This window comes from Manis javanica, chromosome 5, assembly GCF_040802235.1.
Source record: "Manis javanica isolate MJ-LG chromosome 5, MJ_LKY, whole genome shotgun sequence".
Taxonomy (NCBI): domain Eukaryota; kingdom Metazoa; phylum Chordata; class Mammalia; order Pholidota; family Manidae; genus Manis; species Manis javanica.
In genome coordinates, this window is record NC_133160.1 from 41168776 (window position 1) to 41192550 (window position 23775).

The 23775-nt window shown below is 39.8% G+C and overlaps 1 protein-coding gene across 1 annotated transcript in view; it reads right to left on the minus strand.

Moving 5' to 3' along the window:
* Positions 1–12974: 12974 nt before the first annotated feature.
* Positions 12975–23775, minus strand: part of KIF16B (kinesin family member 16B) — a 367948-nt gene continuing 357147 nt past the window's right edge. The window contains exon 27 of the mRNA XM_037022423.2: positions 12975–13205. Within this exon, the coding sequence (XP_036878318.1) occupies positions 13191–13205 (15 nt within the window). The 3' untranslated portion in view covers positions 12975–13190. The remainder of the gene's footprint in view (positions 13206–23775) is intronic.

Here is a 23775-nt window from a genome sequence, read left to right on the forward strand (position 1 = left end):
AAAATCAATTGACCATGAATATAAGGAATTATTTTTGGAGCCTCAGTTCTGTTCCATTTATCTATATGTCTACCCTATGCTAGTATCACACAGACATGATTACAGTAGCTTTATAGTAAGTTTTTGAAATTGGGAAATGTATGTCCTCCAATTTTGTTCTTTTTCAAAATTTTGTTTGACTACCATGGGTCCCCATTTCCATATAAATTTTAGGATCAATTTGCTGATTTCTACAAAATCAACTGGGATTTTTGATAGAGATTATATTGAGTTTTCTTTCAACAAAGTTTTGTAATTCTCAGTGTCCAAGTCTTATACTTCTCTTATTAAATTTATTCCTAAATATTTTATTATTTTTGTTGCTATTGTTAATTTTTTGCTTAATTTCATTTTTAAATTTTTCATTGCTAGTATTTAGAAATACAATTGAGTTTAGTATCTTGATTTTTATCATGGAACCTTATATTCCTGGGGCAAAACAGACATTTTTCTGAAATAAACACTTTCTACATTACTGAAAGATTTTCGTTAATTTTCAGAGTTCTAAAAAATTTATTTTGATTTTGGCCAGGGTTCTCATTGCTTTTATAGAGGAGAGGATTTTCAGAGGTCTTTATTCCACCATTACTGCAGATATCATTCTCAGTTCATCCAGCTTTTCTACCAAACCACAGAAATATGTGGACTTTGAGATTAAAAGTTCTGCAGAAGAATTCTGGTTTAGTCATCTATCAGCTGGTGATTTTAGGGAAGACTTGTAAACCATCAGAATCTCAGCTTTTTCTCTTATAAAATGAAGCTTCATTATGTCAGCTTTTTAATTTGTATTAAAAATTTTTGTGATTATTTGCCCATTCTAAAAAAATACTCACTTTCATATCTACAAAAAAAAAATGAAGCTCCATTGAAGGGTATGTGTGAATATTAAATTACATATAAGATTGCAATGTAAACTCTAAGAGCTTTGCATATATGATGTATCTTTTTCTAACCTTCCCTTCCAGATGCAGTTCAGTAATACCATAATGCATTGATCCTTTGTTCTAGATCTCAAGACCTTGAATATCTGATTACTTCTTTGTGATCTCCATAGCTCCCAATATTGCTTCTCTCTCACTTACCAACTTTACATTTCCCTGTATGGCCCTGGAAGATGACTGGTTAGCCAGAGACGGGTAAGATTCCTCAAGGGAGGAACAACCTAAGACAGGCACAGTCGCAGGGGGGCCATCAGGTGAGAAATTGGGGATCAACAGAGGTGAGGCTCAGAACCTCACCCCCCCTGCTTTGAGAGAAATCTTCTGCATCCGTAGATGTTTTGCTGCCCTTGTCTAGCTTGGATTAATACTTAGTCCATAGGCACACACCTGATCATCTACATTTGCCCTCTTACAGCACTAAACTATGTTTTCTACCTTTATCTTGCATCTACCTACCACTTCAGCATTTTATTAAAAATTAAAAATTAAAAATTAAAATAATAATAATAATAAAGGGAGAAATGTGGGATCCACATATAAATCAAGTATAAAAATCAAACGAATATTCATATTTGACCTGATTGTTTATAGGTCATAATACGTGATCAAAACCGAAAGTTTCTGTGATGAATGCCCTTGTACTGTTCACCATGTAAGAATTTATTCACTATGTAAGAACTTGTTCATTATGCTTCAGAAGATTGGAGACTGATGAGAATTGGGCTTGAGATAGATTAATGATTGTGCATTGAGCATTGACTCCCCTATACAGAATTTTGTTGTTGTTGACAACCGTTTGATCAATGAATATGAGAGATGCCATCTCAAAAAAAAAAAAATTACAAGCACACAGGCAGTACCTTCAAGAGCAAAGAAGACACACTTTATTTCAAGAAAAATGAAATGGAATTTCACAGTCACTTGCCCAGATTTCTCTATTTTCCAGGGGAAATAGAATTGGGGTAGAGAAAACTCACCCCAATGTTTGAGGAGAAATGGAGTCAGAAACTTTCTGGGTTGAGCACTTCCTTTCTTAAGAAAGTAAAGTATTAATCTTTAAATGTTTCTGCCACTAGTTGTAATGTTTGCAATTTTATTTTCTTTGAAGCTTGCTCATTTAGGAATAAGTCAAATTCTCTCTCTCTCCTTGTGTATCTATCATCCCTAAAGTCAAGCTAATCACAAGTAAGGAAAGAACTTTGGTTCATTTAGGCAAGCAAGATAGGTTTGCACAAATACAGTTCATTGAATTTAGAAATTATTAAACCCCCATTTTTTAGAATCAAATAATACTTCTTTAAAAGTTGCTAAATGAAAATGGCCATTCATTTTTGAAAAGTTGTATGCACAAATCTATTACAAAAGAAGAAAATTAAAATTACTATTTCCAAATTAAAAAAAAAAGTAATGCATTATTAAAAATAGATTTGACTGAGGACACAGGTAGAGAAAGAGATGCTAGATGCAGAATTTTCCTTAGGCAAATTGAAAAGGTGCCCTGGCTTGGTATTGGTGGTAGTGATACTCCTTCACTGATTCACTTTTGGAAACCTAACTGAGGTCTGCAGTTACAACACATTACTATTTCTTGGCAACTGGAACCTAGGCTCTGGTGAATTTTTCTAATAGAGTTGAACTTCTATATGAAAAGTCAGTTCTTCCTCCATTTATTTTTATCTCCTCTCTCCCACATCTAGGAATAATCCAGAATACCACTGAATCATGAGATGACCCTGAGAACACCAAATGAGCCTTCCATTGATCAGATTCTACTGGGTCAGAAAGGATCCAGGGGTCACAGTCATGGCAAGGTTTCTACTGCACACATCCCTATTCTGCCATATTGAGGAGTTTGCAAAACAAACCACTATAAAAGGATTGTTTCAGTAGAGAGTACAAGGCTCATGGTGAACGGCACGTGTATCACCAGCAGCCTGTTAGTACGGATGGAGATCACGACTTACATTCAGCTTGTACTCAGGGTGATCCTCAGCTTACATTCAGACTTCAGCAAGTCCATTCCATGTATTTCTGAGTCTCCCAAGGGTGGTTATGGTATGTGTTCAACGGCCTCAAAGGGCACTTGGGCTCTCCCACCAGCTCTTACTCCCCTCGGACATTGACTAAGTACTGTAGGTCTACAGGCTTGCCCACCAGGCACCCAGTCATTTGCACAGTAGGGGGTGATCCCCAAGCAGGGCTGCTTATATCCCAATGTGTTCCAACATTTCAGTCTCTGTTTCTAGAGCCCACACATCCATTGGTCTCTCTAAAACAAACTAAATTTGAGTTTCAGCCACCACATCCATTCACAATGTCTCCTGTCCTCCCATGTCATCAAAAACTCTTCCTAGAGCCCTTTTTTATGATGAGTTTTCTTTCAGAGACTCTACACAAACAAATATCAGATGGGCTCTCCCACCAGTCCACCCATCACACCCAAACCTTGTAGATGCAAGCAGTGGGCCCATCCAAGATTGAGATGAAGATCGGTAAGAGCACAAGTTTGTGAGCCACAGATTCAAGGAAATAAATGTAGGAAATGCTATTTTCACTTAAGGACCCTTTAAAAGTTAATAATGTATTGGCTGACAAATGGGTTGTCTGCTGCATCTGACATTTGAAATGAAGCCCCAAATTTCCAGAACAATGGGAATCTACCATGTGGTCTTATTACAGATGTTACTGGGAGCAGAGTAAAACTGCCAAATGGGAAAACCCAAAACAAATTGGAAATGAAAGCATTCCCAGCTGCTTTTGACAAGGGGCAAATGGACTACTAAATCAAGCATTTCATAAATAAATTAGCCAAATACATTATGTAACACTAACATTAATGACACACACCAGATCGCCAAGGTTCTTAATCAAATCTCTTCAATCTAGGGCTTTATATTGGGAAAGGGTCGGTTCTTACACATAGCTCATAACACAGAGAAGTGCCCCCAGTGACGGTTCTGCCATCAACAAATGTTTTTCTTCTGATCTGTCTCCAGGCCTGAAATTTTTGCAAATTAAAGTGGATTACATTATCCATGATGGTTTAAATTTGATTATCCAAATAACTAGCCAGTCCCATGACTAAATTACCCACATGCTGCCTCAACTTTTGGGGTTTGACAACATGCTGGTTTCATTTCTACTCTGAAAAGTAGAAGTAGACCTGGGTTTCTCCTGGAAAAGAACCTAGACAATGTCTTTCCTTTTCAAGTACTTTGAAAAGAATGGTCAGATCCTCACTATAAAAGATTCAACAATACAGAAGTGTTCAGAAGCCAGGGCTGAAGGCTCTTTTTTCCCACTCCACCTCTCCTCACAATGGTATTTTCTGGTCTACTTTCTTAGCTATTTATTTAGGCTTCAAATTTTACACAATCTCAAACAATGCCAGAATAGACATCATTACTTCCTGCACAACTCTAGGTCAAAAGGAAGTCATGTTTTTATAGAAGTACTGTCATACTTCTTTTCCCTTAAAGACTTTATAGGTTTCACTCTAATAGTATATACCTCATTAACACTTCATATCATACATCATTTAATTTTTGTTATAGGACAGATCAAAACAACTCATTATCTGTATAGTTAACCTTTGGACAACATGAGTTTGAATTACACAGGTCCACTTACATGCAGATTTTTTTCAATAAACATATCAGAAAGTTTTTCAGAGATTGTCAACTGTTTGAAAAGAGAGGTAAGTTTCTCTAGCTTACTTTATTGTATATAGTATTTAACACATATTACATATATAATATGGGTTAATTGACTGTTTATGTTATTGGTAAGGCTTCTGGTCAACAGTTGGCTATTAGTAGTTAAGTTTTGGGGGAGTCAAAATTTTACAAAGATTTTTAACTGTGTAGGGAGTTGGCACCCTAACCCTGGTGTTGTTCAAGGGCCAGTTGTACGTGCATTTCCGTGGTTATGTGAGATTGTATATCTTTTCAGGTTTATTGGCCCTTTTTAGACAGAGTTTTTAAGCCTGGAATAGGGAGTTTGTCTTCTAAGGTATAAACAACAACAACAAAAAATCATAAGATTAAAAACTGTCAAAATGTTTTGGTAGAAAACTTTCAACAAATGAATGAAGGCAGTCAAATTTCTAGCAAATAATGAAAGCTGAAAGACATAAGAGAAATATATTTACTTGAAAAGTCACATTTAAATAAAGTAGTAGAAATAGAGAAGAAGGTCTTTGATTGAGAGGCAACTCTGAACAGAAGAGTATTTAAAGCTGTGGAAAGAATTGAACTGTCTGGGCCTTTGCATTTTGATAATCATGTTAGTCTTTTATCACTGCCGTTACAGATCACCACAAACATACTGGTTTAAGGCAACATCACACAGTTCTGCAGGTCTCAAGTGGCAGGATCTCACTACACAAAAATCCAGACGTCTACAGGCTGTATTTCATTCTAGTTTCTTCTGTCTCTAGTTTCTAGGGGAACAACTGTTTTCTGTCCATTTGGATTGTTGGCAGAATTTAGTTTCTTAAAGTTACAGGACTGAGGTCCTCGTTTCCTTGCTGGCTGAAAATTGAGGGCTATCCTGGCTTCTAGAAGCTGTCATATTCCCCAGCTCATAGCCTACCTCCTGCACCTTCAAAGTCAGCAATGGCATTTTGAGTTCTTCTCACATAATATCACTTGAGCTCACTCTTTGCCTCCCTCTTCCTCTTTAAAAAGTTCATGTGGTAAGATTGGATCTACTCAGATAATCCAGGCTAATCTCTCTATTTTAAGGTCATCTGATTAGCAACCTTAATTCCATCTGCAACCATAATCCCCTTTTGCCATGTAACAAGACATATACACAGGTGGCCACAACTAGCATAATGGAATGTTTATGGAAGCCCCAAGGAATGATATACTTTGTGTTTTACTGGCTTTTGTCCCCAAATGTTGAGTTTAAAATAAAAACAAAACAAAATAAATGAAACAAAAAAACACCAACTCTGACCCTACTTAAAGGCCTCTGATTCAGTCACCTGCCTCATGGAGACTAGTCTCCTTTTTTCTCTTCCTCTTGATCGCTCCCCTAACTTCTAGGCACTAGACACTATTGTGCCTGTCACTGTGGTCTTCCAGCACACCAAAGCCATGCCCTGCTTCAAAACAAAGTAAGGGCATAGCCCTCCCTCAATCTGTGGCATAAGGCATATACTTCACCACTTGGGTGCCCCAACAGCCCTGTTTCTGCTGCCAACTCTCTCCAAGTCTCTCATGAAAATGGATACTCCTGCTTCCTATGAGTCTTGGGACGAGCCAGGTGACATATATGGATCCCTTTTACCCCCCTCGCTTCTCTCCTTTGGTGAGGGGGAGGGAAATTCAGGCAAATTGAAACCTAATAGCTCTTCAGATATGTACAGAGGGGTCTGAGTGCACACACATTATATATGAGAGATAGATATATACATACACAATGAAACAAATAATCCACTTTTCTCCCTCCCCAGAAGTCCAAAACACTATTTTTATTACATTATTTATTCTAAATAGGTCTTTGTATGGTATATATAAGACAATAATCTCATTTGCCAGATTGCAACATTTAGACCTAAAAACAAGTCTTTCCCTCAAGCTCATCAGGACAATGACAGCCATTAACACTGGCACAGGGCAGTCCTGACCAGAAATGGCCCATCACTTGCTTTACTCAAAGAGTTTGAACTCTAAGGCGACAACCTACACTACGCACTGTGCTCTAAGGAAACTTAGACATTTGCTGAGATGCCTCATTTTAGAATTCCTGTAAATGGCCTTTCCAAAGTAAAGCCAGGAAAAAGCTTTGGGAATAACAAAGTACACACAGCTCTGGTGAACTGTTGGCTTCCTAATAAACATTATTACTCCAAAAGATGGACTATGTTTCAGTACAGAAGAACTGCTAGGACTTTCTGTCTGGGGATGAACCTACGGATTTGTGTACGATGGTCAGAAGTGTACTGTGACCCTTGTCCTACTGTATATACTGGGATAGAAAGCTAAGTAAGATGGTATTTTTTTCTTTATAGTTGAGTCACCAAACTCCCCAGTGATTTCACTGTCCTCTACTTTGTGTTTCCTTTCTGTTACTCATGGGTTCCTGATATTCAAAGAATGGAATGGACAGGCTTCTGGTTAAAATGACCGATGGAGTACACGCTTTTAGATTATTTTGCTCCCCAAATGCTACTGAAGCAATGGTAAGGAACTAGGAGAAGAGAACAGAAACAACATATTTGAATCTCAAAAGCAAAAGGACCAGTGTTAATTAACTCTAGAAATCTGAATCCTTAACCAAATAGAACCTAAACTATATCACAGAACTTACCAAAGTTTCAGGAATTGTTTGTACCAAGCACCTTTAGAATGGGGAGTTTTGGTGGAGTGTAGGAAAAGAGGACTGGCTGAAAGTCTTCTTAAGAGGGAGTTAGAACCCAGATGTCTTCCACGGGTTGGAACCCATATGTCCATGTATCAAAGCCACTCAACTTTGTAATGGAAGGTTGGGAGCTGGTAAGTGAGAATTATGGTTTAGATATGTTGTAAAACAGCCTTGACTGCGGAACCAAGGACTACTAAGTTTGACAAGATCAGGTGTCCAGTGACCATAATTAATAGTATTAACAATTGTTTCCTTAAATATTTGCCAGGTATCAATACCCAAATTAAACACAAGACACATAAGCAGTGAAGACCAGAGCTGCCTCTGCTGCACCTCCACACTGGGTGTGACACCTGCAAAATCCTCAGTTCGTCCCCTCTTCTGGTGACTCTGAGCTAACCAAGAGGAGGTCACCCTGGGTGACTCAATCAGAGGAGCCCTGTAGGAAGGGGAAGCACCAGAGAGGCATTCTCCTGCCTCACTGAGAGAAAGTAGGTGGCCATGTTTTGAACTACATATGGTGTCATGTAGAAAGAACTGCAAACAGACTCTAGGGCAGTCCTAGTCAAAAGCTAGCAACACAGGGCCTCAGTCCCTATAACCACAAATCAATGAATTATGCCAACAACCTGTGAGTTTAGCAGAGGACTCTGATCCTCAGATAAGAATCACATCTTGGTCACCGTCTTGACTTCAGCCTGTTACATCCTTGAACAGAAGAGCTATCCAATCCCTGCCCAGGCTCTTAAATCATGGAAACTGAGAAAGTGAATTGGTGTTGCTTTAAGTCACTTAATTTGTGGTAACTGGTTATGCAACAGTAGAAAACCAATACCTCTGGGTAGTATCAGTGGGGAAAGAATGGCCAAGAAAGAATAAGGCAGAAAGCCAAAGGCCAAGTCTACTGCTACTTTAACAGGAGTCAATTTTTATCTTATATTCTCCACACTTTCCACCCTGCTTCTAATGGGAAAGCAGACTATGTTTCCCACTTTCCTGACTCAAATTGGAAACAGGCTTTGAAACATATTCTTGTCAATGAAGTAGGGAAGATCCAAAGCAGGCTCTCATCACATTGGTGGCTGGAAATAGGTGGGCTCATTCAAAAGGGGCCAGACTGAAGGCAGAGTGCTCTAGACAATACAATCCTAAGGGAACATGTCCAGAAACAAGAAGCAGAATCAATACCCCAAGAGAGAAAAAAGAAAGGCGGGATGAACAAAACCTGGAGCTCTGCTTATAGATGGACCAATGCCAGGAACTGGAAACAGATATCCAAAGCAAGGGGCCCTGTGTCATTTCTGGGAAGAACTATGGCATGGCAGACACCTTGAAGGTCAGTAAGTGAGTGGCATGGGGCATGGCAGGCTCCTGTGAAAGTATGGAGTTAGGAGATGCACAATTACTGCGCCTTCAACAAGCGCTTGCACAGTTTGGGAAGCCTCTGAGGCAAGCCCACATAGCTTCTCTGGAAAGCTTCTACAGGTCTACTACTGTGTGTGGGGAAGTGAGCCAAAGAGAACCCACGCAGCATGGCTGGGATCCCTTATGCGTAAGAAACTTCCCCCTAGAAGCCACCCAGTTGAAGGCAGGCCTTGCTAAGAACACCCCTGCAGAAATCAGTGGATGTCCCATTGGAGGTCTCAAAAGGAATCATCACAAAGACAATTCATAATCTTAGATGTGGCTCACATGGTAAGTCAACTTGTCCTTTCATAGGAACAATAAGATAGAAGACCCAGAGCATTCTGGAAAAGACTCACCCTTTCACAGCCCACCCTAGAATCAAAGAGAACTATTGTGAGCATCTGTCTCAGTCCCCCACACAGGTAAGGAAAGTTCAAAGAGTGTGTGACTCTGGAAGATACTTGTCATCAACTATCCGAACACCATTAGAAGACAAAGTGACGAGGAAAGGACTGAGTTGGACTCCCAACTCTGCTTTCATGTGTGGTGTGGACTCAGGCAAGTCACTTCACTTCTCTGAACTTGAGTTTCCTCATGTGCAAAAATCAGTATGATGAATATACATATAAGATCGTATAAAGACTGAACAAGGCAGTCATGGAGAACCCACAGCACAGTGCATGGCACAGAACTTTTCTACACATTTCCTTATGGACCAACTGTCCTCCCTCTCTTCTCTTGGACACATTCCCCAGAATCATCCTGAAAGAGACCAAAGGCACTGAGATTCTGAATCTGCAGGCCCAAATCCTGACTCTTGGGACAAACCCATCATGCTCTCAAGACCCAGAATTTAAATATCGCTGGTATTTCTGGCATCCCCCAACAGCCTTGTAAGAACACTCAGAGCCTGGTCCACAGAGTAGAGGCAGGAAAGCTCAGTGGATTCCCACAACTTGATGCAGAAAGTTTAGAGATTGGCTTACTTCCTGAGTATTAAAGTGTAGGCAGACTCCTATCTCACATCCCCCAGTCACTTTCATAGAATCTCAATCCCTAGTCCACCATCTCACACACCTACACACACACACACACACACACACATGCACATGCACACGCACATACATTGAATAAGAGGAACACCTCAAGGGGCCAACTTGTGTTTTGAACTTTCTGTTGCCCGTTTTTCATCCTAGGACCATCACCCTGACCACCTGTGGGATCTGAAGTCTGAGGACCTTCTTTCCAGGTTGGGTTCACCTGGACAAGGATTAGAGTGCAAATGACTTACTGTGGGGGAAAGGTCACCTTGGGAGGTACAGACGGGGAGCAAGGGAAGCGACAGAGATGGGAAGGTGGCCAGTGTAGGGTGTTGTGAGGAGAAAGTTACCTCTGGGGACAACCAGTGCTTTATCCACTGGAAACTCTGTGAGACTGTGTAGAATACATGTCATAGAAGTTCTCTAAGGGATAAAAAAGCTGAGGTATTTATCCACCAACTTGTTTTTTGTCACTAGCTCAAGACTGCTCCAGATAGACACCTCCATACTGCTGCCTGCCCACCCCCATCACACACACACAGACCAAGCACATTCCTGCAGCCAGCAAAGCCCTCAGGCTTTTTTAGGTCCCAGCAATGGGACTCCATCAGCACAGCACACACAAGAATGCTCAGTGGCAAGCGAATCTCGGCAGGGCACGAACCATGTCTGCTTCACGCCACGTATGAACCTCCTTGATTCCAGGCTCCCCAGTGGCTCCCCTACCTCCTGTGTTCTTCCCCCCCCTAACAGGCTACTCAGAGCTGCACCCTGGAAGCTCTCTAGAGGACCATACCTGTGACCTGCCCTCATTCACCATCCCTACCAGGACCAATGCTGGCAAGTAAGAAAGGGGCAGGCTCCCAGTGAGAGGCCGATGTAGGGGTCAAGAGCACAGATGCTGGTGCTCACAGCCTGGGACTTGAGTCCAGACCTTCTGTTTCCCACTCCAAAATTATTTCAACACTGGACCACGATATTTTTCATGGGCCAACTCTATCAGCCAGATTTTTAAAAGATCCTCCTAAAAAGCAACACCAAAGATGTGTCACATTAATACTAGACTTGCACAGAAGCCACCACAAACCCAACTGGAGTGGTTTGGTGCTTGGAGAACCAAGCCATGCAACAAGAAAGGGCCATTGTTTTCTGGAAGAGCCCGCAGACATTCCAGGAGGGAGCTGCAAGGGATAAGCACCAGCTTGGCAAACTAAAAGCAATGGCAGAGATTTACAGATTTACTCTAATCCCACAGACCACAGGCTAGGGAAGGAGAGCCATGTGGAAATGATCGGGCATGAGCAAGGCCCAGAAGATTTTAATTAAAAACAATCTAATTATAAAAAGAAAAGAAGCAGCCCCTGAAGGAGAAAAAAAAAACAAACCCAAAAGAAAGATGAGCGTACATGCGAGAGAAAATTCTTATGTATGTCAGTTGCATGAAAAGAGACGAGAAGAGGAAGGTGCAGAAAAAATTAGAAAAACAGATAACTGATGATTGCAAATATAATAAGGCCACCGTTAAGGAGTGCCTGCTACACAGCAGGCATCCACCACCGTCACTGCCCACCAGAGGCAGACAGGAAGTTAGGTGGAAAGGTCACGGTGTCACGAGTTGGCACCATAGCTTTGCTCTTGGTTACGAGCTGGAAACAACTGGCTGACCCTCCATGGATTCCCAAAGGCCAAGAGAGTTTGCCTCCCAGTGAACTCCTTCTGGCCTGAGGAATATTAAGTAGACTTCTGTGCCGGCCAACCTTGAGGAAGTTTGGCTGAGAGTCTTAAAAGGAAACCAGACAAAAGACTGCAAAAAAAGTCAGCCTGCCACTCTCTCTGAGAGGCCACAAGGACAAACAGAAACCATCCCACAGCCAAGTTCCGCTCTCTCCCAGGTGATCCAAACACACATTTCCCTGATCGTGCTTCCTCTTATGCACACGTACATATTTTACAACTGTGCCATCTACGTTTAACACAGTTATGGTCCTGCCAGCATTTCCATAAAAATGATAGTAAATCTTTGTTTTCTGAGGTTCAGAAATAGCCTATAAAAACTGGGTCTAGGCTGAAACTCATTCCCAACAGGTTCCAGCCAAGACACTAATAGATTTGTTGGCAAATTAAACAGATATCAATTTACTTGGTGGGCTATAAAAGTACAAAAGTTTACTATTTCCAGAGGCAAATATGCATTCATAAAGGACCAAAAAAAATAAATCCCAGTATAAACAAGATTATAGGCTTAACCTTAATTTTAATAAATCCGTAGGCCATTCTTTTAATTTAAAATGTTAAAATGTCAGGCAAGTGCTGCACAATTTGCAAATGTTTCCTGATTGCATTCACTAAATCTTGATAACAAACAGCAAAAATGGATAATGGCTACCTTAGGCAAGAAGGAAATTCATCAGAGGAATACACAGGATCTCACAGGATTACAGGGAGGAAGGGAAAAGGATGTTGAAGGACAGGGCGACAGGGATGGGAACAGATCCAGTCTTTCTAGCATGAACTGCTGGGTGGCGCCATGTCTAGAGTGAAGACACTGACCATCCTTCTCTGCACCCTTCCAGTCTAGATTCAGAATCCCAGGAAAGGGGTTGGTTAGGCAAGCTTGGCACGTGGCTGCCCCTTGCTCTTACTGCTCCTGCTTGTTGGGGCCATCACAGTGGAGGGGCACACATCCAGTGGCATCATTTGTAAATGCCAAGGAAGAGAGAAAGAAAAAAGAAAAAGAAAACAGAGTAAAAGAAAAACAGAAAGAAGGAAGGAAAGAAGGTAGAAAGAAAAGGAAGCCAGACCAAAACAAAAAAAGAAAAAAAAAAGAGAGGGAGAAACAACCATAAACTGTATGAATGTCCAATACTAAGAAATTGGTTGGATAAATAATTCTACAAATACACAATGGACTATTATGCAACTGTAAAAAGTTATAGGAAAACTACTTAATGACTTGGAAAATTGTTCCCAATATATTGTGGAGTAACAAAATAGGTTACCAAAAAGTATTTCCAATATAGTCCCATTTTAGGAGTGAAAGAATGAATGAATAATAAAGCATGTATGTAGAGAAAAAAATTCATGATGGGATTTCAAGTTAGTTTTAGTTTCTTCTTTTAGCTAATCTTTGTGATCTAAGTTTTTTAAATTAGATGAATATTGCTTTGGAAAGAATGATTTTTATTAAAAAAAAAAATACTTTCTGGGTTTCAAAACTTCCTCCTGAATCTCTGAGGAAAACACAACGAATAGTATTATTGCTCCATTCCACAGGTGGAGAAGTTGAGATCCAGAGAAAGATGTTCTCAGGCAGAATCACAAGGCAGAGCTGATACAGGGACCTAAAGCCTTCATCTCAAAGTCCTGTTCTTCTCCTCTGGAAGGGCTGGCTTCACCTGGATGTGACCTTTGACAAAGGTGATAAAAACAGGCAGTCAGTACTCTTCTTGTGAATCAGGCCAGCCTTCCTGCTTTCTTGAGCTTTGAAAGCTGCCTTTGAAACATGAGGGACTTGGTCTCTTTCTCCTTTTTTTGAAAAAGAGGTCATAAAATTGGTATTGGAAATTCTGTGTGTTGCGTTGAAATGTAATCTTCCACATGCCATTTTGAAATCATCTCTGTCTGGAAGGTCACTACTACTGGCTAAATGGCATTGATTTCCAGGCATTTACAGATGTACAAAATGACTTCTGAAAGGGGCTTTCATGGATTGAGTTGCTGAGCCAATGGGACCTAAGTGGTAAATATCTCGTCTGAACAGAGTTATTGTAAGAGAAAATAAACCTGGAGATGCGCATCACCAGCAGACAGGAAGTGGAGCCTGCTTTTCTGAGATGACTGTTGTCACTGCAACATCCTCACAGCCCAGCCCACCCAGGGCCACAGCTGGGGGCTGGCACTAGGCTGACCTGACACCATGATGCTCATGAGGAGACTCCTATTCACAGCTCCACCGTGCAGGCACAAAGGTACTGCCATTCCATAACAGAAACTCAGACTGAATTTAGTGATTTGCAGGGGGTGCAGCTGAGGCCAGGGGCCATGGAGGCTGCTTTTCACCATGGATGCTGAAAGTTCTGAGAAAGAGCAGTTGGATTTTATTTAAATGCCTTTGATTTGAGATAATTCAGTCAGTGCTAAGGGATCATGGTTGTCTCTGATTTCAGGAAGTGAGTTGAGACGTAACCCACCATTTTCTGCCGTCAAATGCAATGACATAAAGTCAGCAGTGAGTCTGTCTCATGCTGGCCCATGTGCCTTTGTTCGACAGCCTGCCCTCAAGCCCCACAATCAGGCACTTGTTGAGAGCTTCAGATTAGGCTGCGTGTGGGGATGTGGGTAGACTTTCATCCCAAAGAGACCAGATTGAAAGCCCAAGCAAGTTAGCTTGCTAATCCCCCAGACTTAATACATATGCCAAACTAATCCAAAGAAATCTGTATTCCATTAGTGATAAACCATGCCTGCTGTGTGACCTTTCATTGCTTGCTCTCTTCCCAGGCATTTAGGTAAGGGTAAGATCAGGATTCCTTCATGGGAAGTACCAAGTTTTTGATAGGAGTGAAAGAAGCATCAGATCTGGTATCAGATCTGGATTCAAATACCAATCTCACACTTACCAGCCGTGTCACTTCAGAAAGTTAACTAATCTAGCATTTCTCAAAGTATGACACAGGGTCCTGTGACAGCTCCTGACACCCTTTCAGGGCCATGCAAAGACAAAACCATTTTCATAAAAATTCTATGACATTATTTGTCTTTTTCACTATCATTCTCTCATGAGTGTGAAGTAGGGTTTTCAGAGACTTTAAGACACATGTTGCTGTTATCACAGTGATGGATAATAGAAAGTGTGCTTATGTTTTCTCGTGTTTTGAATGTTCAAATTTTAAATTCTAATAATATCTGGGTAGAGAGTTAGATAGACAGGAGCAGGAGGGGAGAGAGGAGGGCAGCAGGCCACCCAGTCTCCACCAAGACTGCCTGTCTTCCTCAGGCCAACCTCTTTTGCAAATCAACACAGACTGATAAGCAAAAGATACAGTTAACTGGGACTTTCCCAATTTTGCAGAATGTATATTTAAGGAAAACCCTGTCTGTTAATAACCTGAGGTCATTGTAATATCATTATAATATCCTTTACACTGCAGTTTTACCCATCCCCCAATGGGTTTCTCTGAGGCGTTCATGGGAAGATAGGGGACATAAGCATATGCAAACCAAGGCAGATCCAAAGGATGGTGTTAGAATGACAAAATGGGAGGGAGGAAACCAAATAAACCCCCATAAAAAATACATTGCAAAACCCAGCAGGCTGCTACCCATCCTCGGAGTCACCCAGCTTCTCTCTCTCCAGAGTGTACTTTTACTTTCAAGTATGATAAATAAAAAACACTGAGAATTTAACTCTCTATCAAGTCTCTTGACTGAATTCTTTCCTCTGAGAAGACAAGAACCAAGGAATTCCACAATCCATTGCCTGGTAACAATAAGATAAGTATCAATAAAAATAGTCCACATAAACAAAAGCTCTTTGAGATTGTCAGTAAAATTGAAGTGTATATGAGGAACCATGGGCCTAATTTCTTTGCACTGCTGCCTCCCAATCTATCCCCAGGCCACTGTGAAGATTAAATAGGTGAAGTACTGGCATTGCAACAACAGACCAAAATCTATCACTCTGCTCAAATACAGGTGTCCCAGTTTGATCTGAGTTCTCAACTCTATCTTTTATGGGAAAGAGTTTCATACCTGCTTAAGAATACTTATGGACCCTCTCTGGGATGCCCAGCCCTTGACAGTCTCAGAATGAAACTTCAAGGCCTTCCCCTTAGATATGAGTTCTTGTCTCAATCTCCCATCCCTGGCTTCTCTGTGTGTCATTTCTGTAGATTTTAGGTGTACTATACCTCACTCAAGAAGATCAGGTAGATACCATAAAACCATACTTTTGTGGGATGGAGGTAGAGTCTTTCTTAAAATGAGTGGTCATTTCTGGTGTCAATCATTCCAGGTAGTGAAGAGTTCTAAGGCAGCACTCAGAGCTCGGAGAGGAACCCCTCTGTATCTCTCTGGGTCTCAGGCTTGGGCCAGGATTGTGAAGAGTGTGGGTGGATTATACCCAGAAGTAGAAGAAAGATGGCTCCTGGCACTTGGAGAGAGACCAGGAACGTGGCAGGAGGAATCCTCCCATTAGCAGATTTCTTCGTACCTGTTAATTCCCAAATCCTCTGTATTAACTTCTCGGGGGCTCATTATTTCTTAAAAAATTTTTTAAAAAACACCCTTATTTCCCCACCTTGCTGTGTCTGAGATAGGGGCACATCCATTTCCTCTATAAAAGGCTGACTTTGGCATCCTGCATCAGATGAAATAGAACAGAAGACTGGTGACAGGAAAACACTCCAAAGACAGTGCGGACACAGAAAAGTTTGGATTGCATATATATTTCCCAAGTAAGAACATTAGGATTGATTAGATGTGGAAAGAGAGGGAAAGAGAGCAGCTGTTGATAACTCCAAGAATTCTGAAGGAAGAGAGGCCATTTATTGACAGAGAGCAGTGGAAGGATTGTTGGATCAGGAGGGAGGGAGAGTAGTTACAAATTCTAGTCTAAAGCTCAGGCCAGAGGTCAGCCTGAAGGTCACAGAATGGCAGCTGAACCCCACAGGGACCATGGTACACTTCTGAGGCATTTCTCAAGCAAGCACAGAAAAGCTTGCAGCGGAAACGATGAAACTGGCAGAAAAGCAGTAATCTGATTTGCAAGAGTCTTCAGAGTCTTATGGTCAATTGTTTTCTGATTTCGTTTCTGGTGCCTAACTTGGTTTCCCATTTGGCCTTCAGATCTGCATTTGTCCCCCAAACCTTGGATCTCTCCTTCTATGCCAAAATCATCCCTCTTCTGAGACTTTGCCCTCCTGAATCCACCTGGAATGCTTTGAACAACAAAGACAAATAGCCTATAGCTGCTAGTCTTGCTGCTCAGTATAATGCTCACTCTCACTCTTTGCACACTCCCAAGACCAGCCCAGGAAATCCTTTCTTATTCCTTTGCTGAGTCCCTTTATAACTCAGCTGAGGGACAGGTGAGTTCACAAAGGACAAACATGTAGAGCAAGAAGAGAGAAGGATTCCGGGAGAATGGGAACAATACAGCAGTCATTAGCAAACTTGAAAAACTCTTTTTCTTCTGTGGTGTGCATTTTCAAGTCCTGTTTTCAAGGGGATTATTTTAAATAGCTAATTTGGTTGGGTAAATTTGGATTAGAGCCAGATCTCTCATCCTCAGAATTATTCAATTCATTGTAGCAAATGTTTTCCACTCAAACATCGCATGTAACAATAGAAATAACAGTAACAACGAAAGTATCTTCAATCTGTGCAGTAGTTTCTTGGTTTCTAATAATTGTTTACATAAATAATCTCTTATATTTTAAGAACATAAGCAGTCCCTTGTAATCACTATTGTTTGAAATTTGTCATTTACTAAATATTTTGCAGGAAGATGAGAAATGATACGGGTTGGGTCCAAAAGTTTGTTTACTTTGGATCCCTCACAAGTGTTTGCTCACTGATGGGTAATCCAAAACATCTTTGGTAGCTAAATTTCTTCCTAGGTGGTATTACAGTGTCAGAGGTATGGCTTATCTGTCAATTCTGACCAAAATAACATTAGTAATGTTAGTTGTAATGCGATATGATGTGATGTAATTCCCTAAATGCTATTTGTCAAGTATCTACTTAAATGGATGAAGGAAGGTGTACTCATCAGGATAGACTAAGTTATGCTGCAGTGACAAATAAGTTCCAGACCTCAGTGTTGGAACAGCAAAGAATTATTTATGATGCATGTTCAATACTTGTAGATGGAGGAGTTTGCTCCACATCATCTTCACTCAGAGACCTAGGCCAGTCATAGTAGCAGGAGGAAAAAAGGGAAAAAGGGAGAATGAAGAATCATCATTCACTCTTGATCCTGGAAGTAGCATATGTCATTCTGCTAATATTGTTTGAATCCACAAGTAACGGGAATTGGCCTAAATTCAATAGGGAACTGAAAACAGAAGACTAAACATTTATGAAGAAGTATAAAATTCAACAGAACAGGAATAAAGACATCTTAATTTTAAATCTCTAAGCTCATCATATTTTGCATAAAGACAATTGCAAGGAGAGTAATACATATCAAAGGCTAAATCCCAGAATGCACATTGAAAATTTGAATTATGTAATATTAGGAACAAATTATTTTGGGGAAAAAAGATCATAAGATTCATTTCTTATATTATCAATGAGATTCAAGCATTTTAAGTGACTTGGCCAAGATCACACAGCTAGCTTGCAGTGGCTTCCTTGCCTCTAGGCTGATAGTCTTTGAAGCAGGAGCCCTGCAAAGGCTAAATTTAAGAACCAGAACAGCAATAAAGGCACAACTTGTATAAGAACATTTTTATGTTAAAAATCATTGATTACTTCTTTATTCTGGTTGTAAGGAGCTCATTGTCTAATGGAAATAAAGTCAACTCACCACCCCATATGCTCTGCTCTAAATGTGGACAATCTAGACAAACAAACAATTGTCTGTTACTTTCTCCAAGAGCTTATCCCTCAGTAGAGCCTCAGGGTAAACCTTGAACATATGCTTAAGCATGTCATTTGAAGTCAAGTAGAAGGATTGGCAAATATTAAAGAGACCTAAGAGAACCTGATTCACTCCAAAAACCATTCTCTAAATATTCCACAGAAGAAATGAAATAAATGGGAAATTAATTGCTTAACAATATATCTTGACCACAAACTTTTTCATGATTAATTTTCCTTCTGATCTTGCTTAATAATCAAAAATGGGAATGTCACATTGGCAAGCATCCTTTCTTACAAGACCTTTTTTGTTGGAATCAAAGACTTTCCTCTAAGAATCACAAAAAAACAAAGAAAAGCAAGAAGAATAAAGTAAATCCATGAGAAGGAATGATACCTCTATTATGAGGTCTGAATAGGCATGTCTGAAGACCTTTGAATCATGCTTTGATAACAGGATTGAACTTCAAGGACTGTGGTTGAGAAAGAACCACTGAAAAATGCTCTACGTCTTTAAGACAGTGTGGGGCATCTGGTTGTGATACTCCTATAAGAGTAGGAGGCAAATTAGTAAATTAAAACATCTTAGAAGTTTTCTGCTCCAAACATGGTCCCAGTGTAGGACCTTATTCTTGACCATCTGCTTTATGGCCACATCACCCCAGTTCCTGTGATGGAGTAGGTCACAGCAACTCAAGCTCTGGAAGTTAGAAGGTCTTCCACTAAATTGAGCTGAAATATTCCCAGATTTCTACTATTTGTCTGCTATGTGAGACAGAAAAGAGCTGTCCCTTCTTCCATTATTCTTCCAAATATTTTAAAGTAGTTTTCGGATTTCCACTCAAAATTTCCTAATACATATAGGGAGCTTCCTACTAAGAATTTTATGGATACCTCAAGTGCGTCAAGGTATCCAAACCCCTAGAGAGAGCATTTCCTCTCAGGTCACATACGCTGTTTTAAAGGTTGGAATCAACATTACCTAGTTGACTGTATTTCCTGGATAAAGATTTCTAGAAAGAGAAAAAGTAAATTGAAGGAAAGCTGAGATACTAAGGGTCCAAACCTTAGTAGAAGAACTTTAATCTCCTGTATTTTGTGAGTGAAAGTTACCCTGCCGTAACAGTGATCAGGAAGCACTTTGCTGTGGTATTGTTTACATTGCTGCTCTTTTGGTTGCATGGGAAAGGGTGAGAGGGTTGACTACCACAGGGACATAAGCATATCATTTCTTGTTTGCTTTAATTTAATAATCACAAAGTTAAATGTGAAGTTCACCTAGATTTGGAACAAGTAAGGAAGATATGAAATCCAAAGAACTAAAGTAAATGATTACAGTCCAAAGATGACAAGATATGAGAACAAACTAGTGGTAGAGGGTGTTCTCTTCAGCTAAAGAAGGAATTGTTTGGCAGTTAAGATAAAACACAAAATCAAATCTATGAGAGTTTCCTAAACTTAGTAATAGTGATCTCCTGCTTTCTAGTCAATCTTAGATCCAGTGCATTCCATAGACTCCAGAATATTCACATGAAAGACCATATACTTGCCATCTAGCCATTCAGTCTTAAAGAGTAGATGAAAAACCAGGAAACATTTGTGTTGGATCCATCATGTGTGATGGATAGGGTTACAAAATGCATATGATTTGTGTGATGTTCTCATTAGGCAACTTCTTCCCAAGGATGGACTTGCTACCAGGGCTCTTATGACAGATGAAGTCTCCATCCTGGCACATAAACTATAATAATTCTGTCACTGACATTTTCTGCTGTCTTTTGGAACTTGGACTGAAAATGGCTTGAAGAGATACAGCTTGGACTATCCTTCAATGTTGATGTGTTAAATTATACAAGTGGGTTGACCATGGCTGGGAGTGTGAGCAGAATGGGCTGGCAAGACTGTGGCTCTGATTGATGTCATCTGCAAATCAGGGACTCAATATTTTTAAAAGAATAAATTTAAAAGCATGTATATGAAAAACTTTAGTAGTATGTTGGCATATTCATTATTTCAGTAACATCCCTCACATGAGTGCAGGATGAATTACATAGCAGTGTTTAAAAATATGCAAGAATGCAATTAGAAGTTTAATGTACAGAGAGCATCTTAACATCACAGTACTTTCATTGTTTTACAGAATACCTTTGCTCAATAGGAACTGCTAATCTGAATTTTGTCCAATTTACAAGCAATTGAGACATAAAATATTTGCTCACCCTACTTAATCTCAGCAGCACTCAAAACTACTGAGTGCTCTCACTCCTTTTTGAAATACTATCTTAGGAAGACCACAGCCCTACAGAAATCATGCAATCCCATTCCTTGTACAACAAGCACAGCTTCCGGAGTGGGAGACCTATTGTTGAGTTTTATCCACTGGAGGGGCAGCAGCTAGGTCTTCCTTGATTATCATGACTCAACACTGTTTTGATTTTCCTCCCACCTCCCTGTTGCTTCTTTATCTCTACTATAGGCTCAGCCTCCTCTCTCTGGCCATTTAATGTTGGAAGTCTTAAATGTCTGGTCTTTAACTCTTTTTTCTTCTCTCTCTATATTCTTTTATAATCTGCAAAACTGAGCATTCCATGGTAATCACAGAGGTATTGCAATATTGTCACCCATTCCCACTGATTCCATTCCCACTTTGGGTCCAGATGAAAGCACAATCAAGATCCCATGGTGAACGAAGCCACCCCAATCCTTGCACCTGCCTGACCCCATGCACTGCTTCTGCCTGGGAAGGCTCACTGTTGATCTGCATCCCTTGGAGATACACCAGGGATAGTGAACAAAACTTTTCCATGCACCATAGAACTTGTGATTCTGACTGACAATCCTTCCCTGGAGCATCCATCCCCACAGAGAGATGATCACCCAGACTGAATATCATTTTTGCCGGCTTACTTCCCCCTCTTATCAGGCTGTTATCATGCCTTGGGGTTGTTCAGTCACAAAATTCATCTTCCTTGAGATTGAATTCCATTTAATGCCTTTCTTTTGAGTAGAAGTTATATTTTCCTCTTTGTATATCTAGTAATTTTAGTTTGTATTCTGAACATTGTGAATGTCATGTTGTAGAGACACTGGATTCTGGTATATTCCTCTAAAGGGTTTAGGGTTTGTTGTTGTTGTTGTTTTACTGTTTTTGTTTTATTCTAGCAGGAATTAAACTTGACTATATTCAAACTCAAAACTCTATGCTCCCTGTAGTAGGTAGCAGTTCAAACCTCAGATCCATTCTCTTAACCTCAGTGGGATACTTGAATTCTGCTCCATGCATCCATGGTTTAGGAGTCACAAGATAATTAGGATGAGTTTAGACACAGAATTTGGGGATCCCACTTTTTGGTTCTTACCTTTATAGGATTCCTCCTCTCGTTGCAGTGATTGGGTAGCCCTAGACTCTGTTTACTAGTTCCTTAATCCAGTAAGACTGTGGGTTTTATCAAGTTTTAGCCTACTCATATGGTGCTGAGGGTGGCCTTTCCTCAGGTAAAAATTTAAAAATAATTGGAAACTCACCCAGAAATGATCCTTTATTCTAAGGGTAGAACCCATTCAGTTTCTTCCTGCTCTTGGTCACTTTCCATTTTCATATTGTCCAGAGTTGCTCCATTCATGCTACTCTTTCTTAGAACCAGCTTTAAGGCAACACCAATATTTTAATTCCAGGATTTCCAATTCACTAGTTGTGTTAGTTATGTGACTTTGGGACAGTTTTCTAAAATATAAAATAAATATAATGACCTCTTTCTTATAACATCATTATAATTTTAAAAAGTGAATGTATCAGTCATAGAATTAATGCTAGTTTACTCTCCCCTCTTTAGTCCCCAAATGAGCTTATAGTTAATTGTCAAATGCAGACTATTAAGTCTATCTGAATCACATGTTTCTTTGTTTGTTTTTGTTTTTTAATGGACACTGCAAGATTAACAGAGGAAATTTTGAAGTTGGTCAACAATAGGGATTATATTCTTAAAGATATTCTCATGGACGATCGTTTACACAGATAAGCTATTTCGCAGTAAAATTGATGATGATACACTTTTCTTTCCTCTGCTGAAACTATTCAAGCATTTCTTTAACAATGGTTTTATTCTATGAGTAATTTGCTATAGAAGTTTCAGTACATATTGAAAGAAGGAAAATAAAAACAATATCATAAAACTATTCATAAAACATCAATAAATGCAGTAGCATATAACTTATTTTTTAAGTTTCCCACAAACCTGAAATGGAAAATCATAATAATATGTAGAAAAATAATTTGAAGTTTGAAGTGCATACACCAAAGTTTATTAACAGGAGATCAAACTAATGTATAATAGGGCATGAGAACAGAATTATAAATGAATCCATAATTTCTTAATTTCATTTGCTTACCAAAAACTGCTTATATCATGTACGTAACCCTTAATGGAGACACAGCCAAGAGCTAGGCAGGGTGAAATATATTAACATTGGGGTTGCTTGCTATCCATTGGCCATAAGGGATATAGAAAAGACAGTGCCTGTTCCAAGACTGGGTATTTCCTGGAAATGGTCACCATTTTATGCCTGTTGTCTTGTAAGTTCCATTAGTATTTACATACCTTGCCCACCAAAAAATGTATTAGTGGTGCCTTTCAAAGTAGATTCATGTACTCTATACACTGAATTAAAGTAGACTTAATTCCATTATCCTTAATAACAAAATTATGTGGAGAGAAATTCCTTTTGTGCAAACATTGACTACAAATATGTCTCCCACTTGGGTCCTTAAAGTGATCTGGTTGGCTCAGAGTTCAGAATTTCTAGAATAACAAACAAATTCAGTGCTTTTTCTCCTGAGAGCAAAAGTGTCAGCTCTCCATGAGTTGGAAAGAAGTGGGGTGAGTCATGTCCCTGAAATGATGTTAATCTTACACTTCCTAATGAGGTCCCACTTGCTAGTCATTTTGTCATATGGTAAAACATATTAATTCCCTCCTCAAGCTGACAAACTTGCAAAGGGAGAAGTCAAGTCAGGATGTTTCTGTGGCTCAAAGATGGACTCAGTTAATTAAGCGCATTCTCTTTAGACAGTACTATCTCATGATTTGTGAGTGCCATAAACATCAAAAGAGATTATTTCATAGATGGGCTGACAATGCTCTGGTCAGCAACTGGGTTGCCATTTTATGTAGCTTATCTCACAATAGCAAATATTTCATCCCTGAATCTTTTGATGCCCAAAAATACACTTACTGCCTCTTTTTATAAGGACTCTAACAAATGACAACAAAACTCCAACCCCTGTGATTTGCAACTATGGCTACCCATTAGAATCACCTAGAGAACATTCTTTAAATTGCATGGGTCTCACACTCAGAAATTCTAATTTAGCTAGTCCAGAGTGGGGCCCAGGC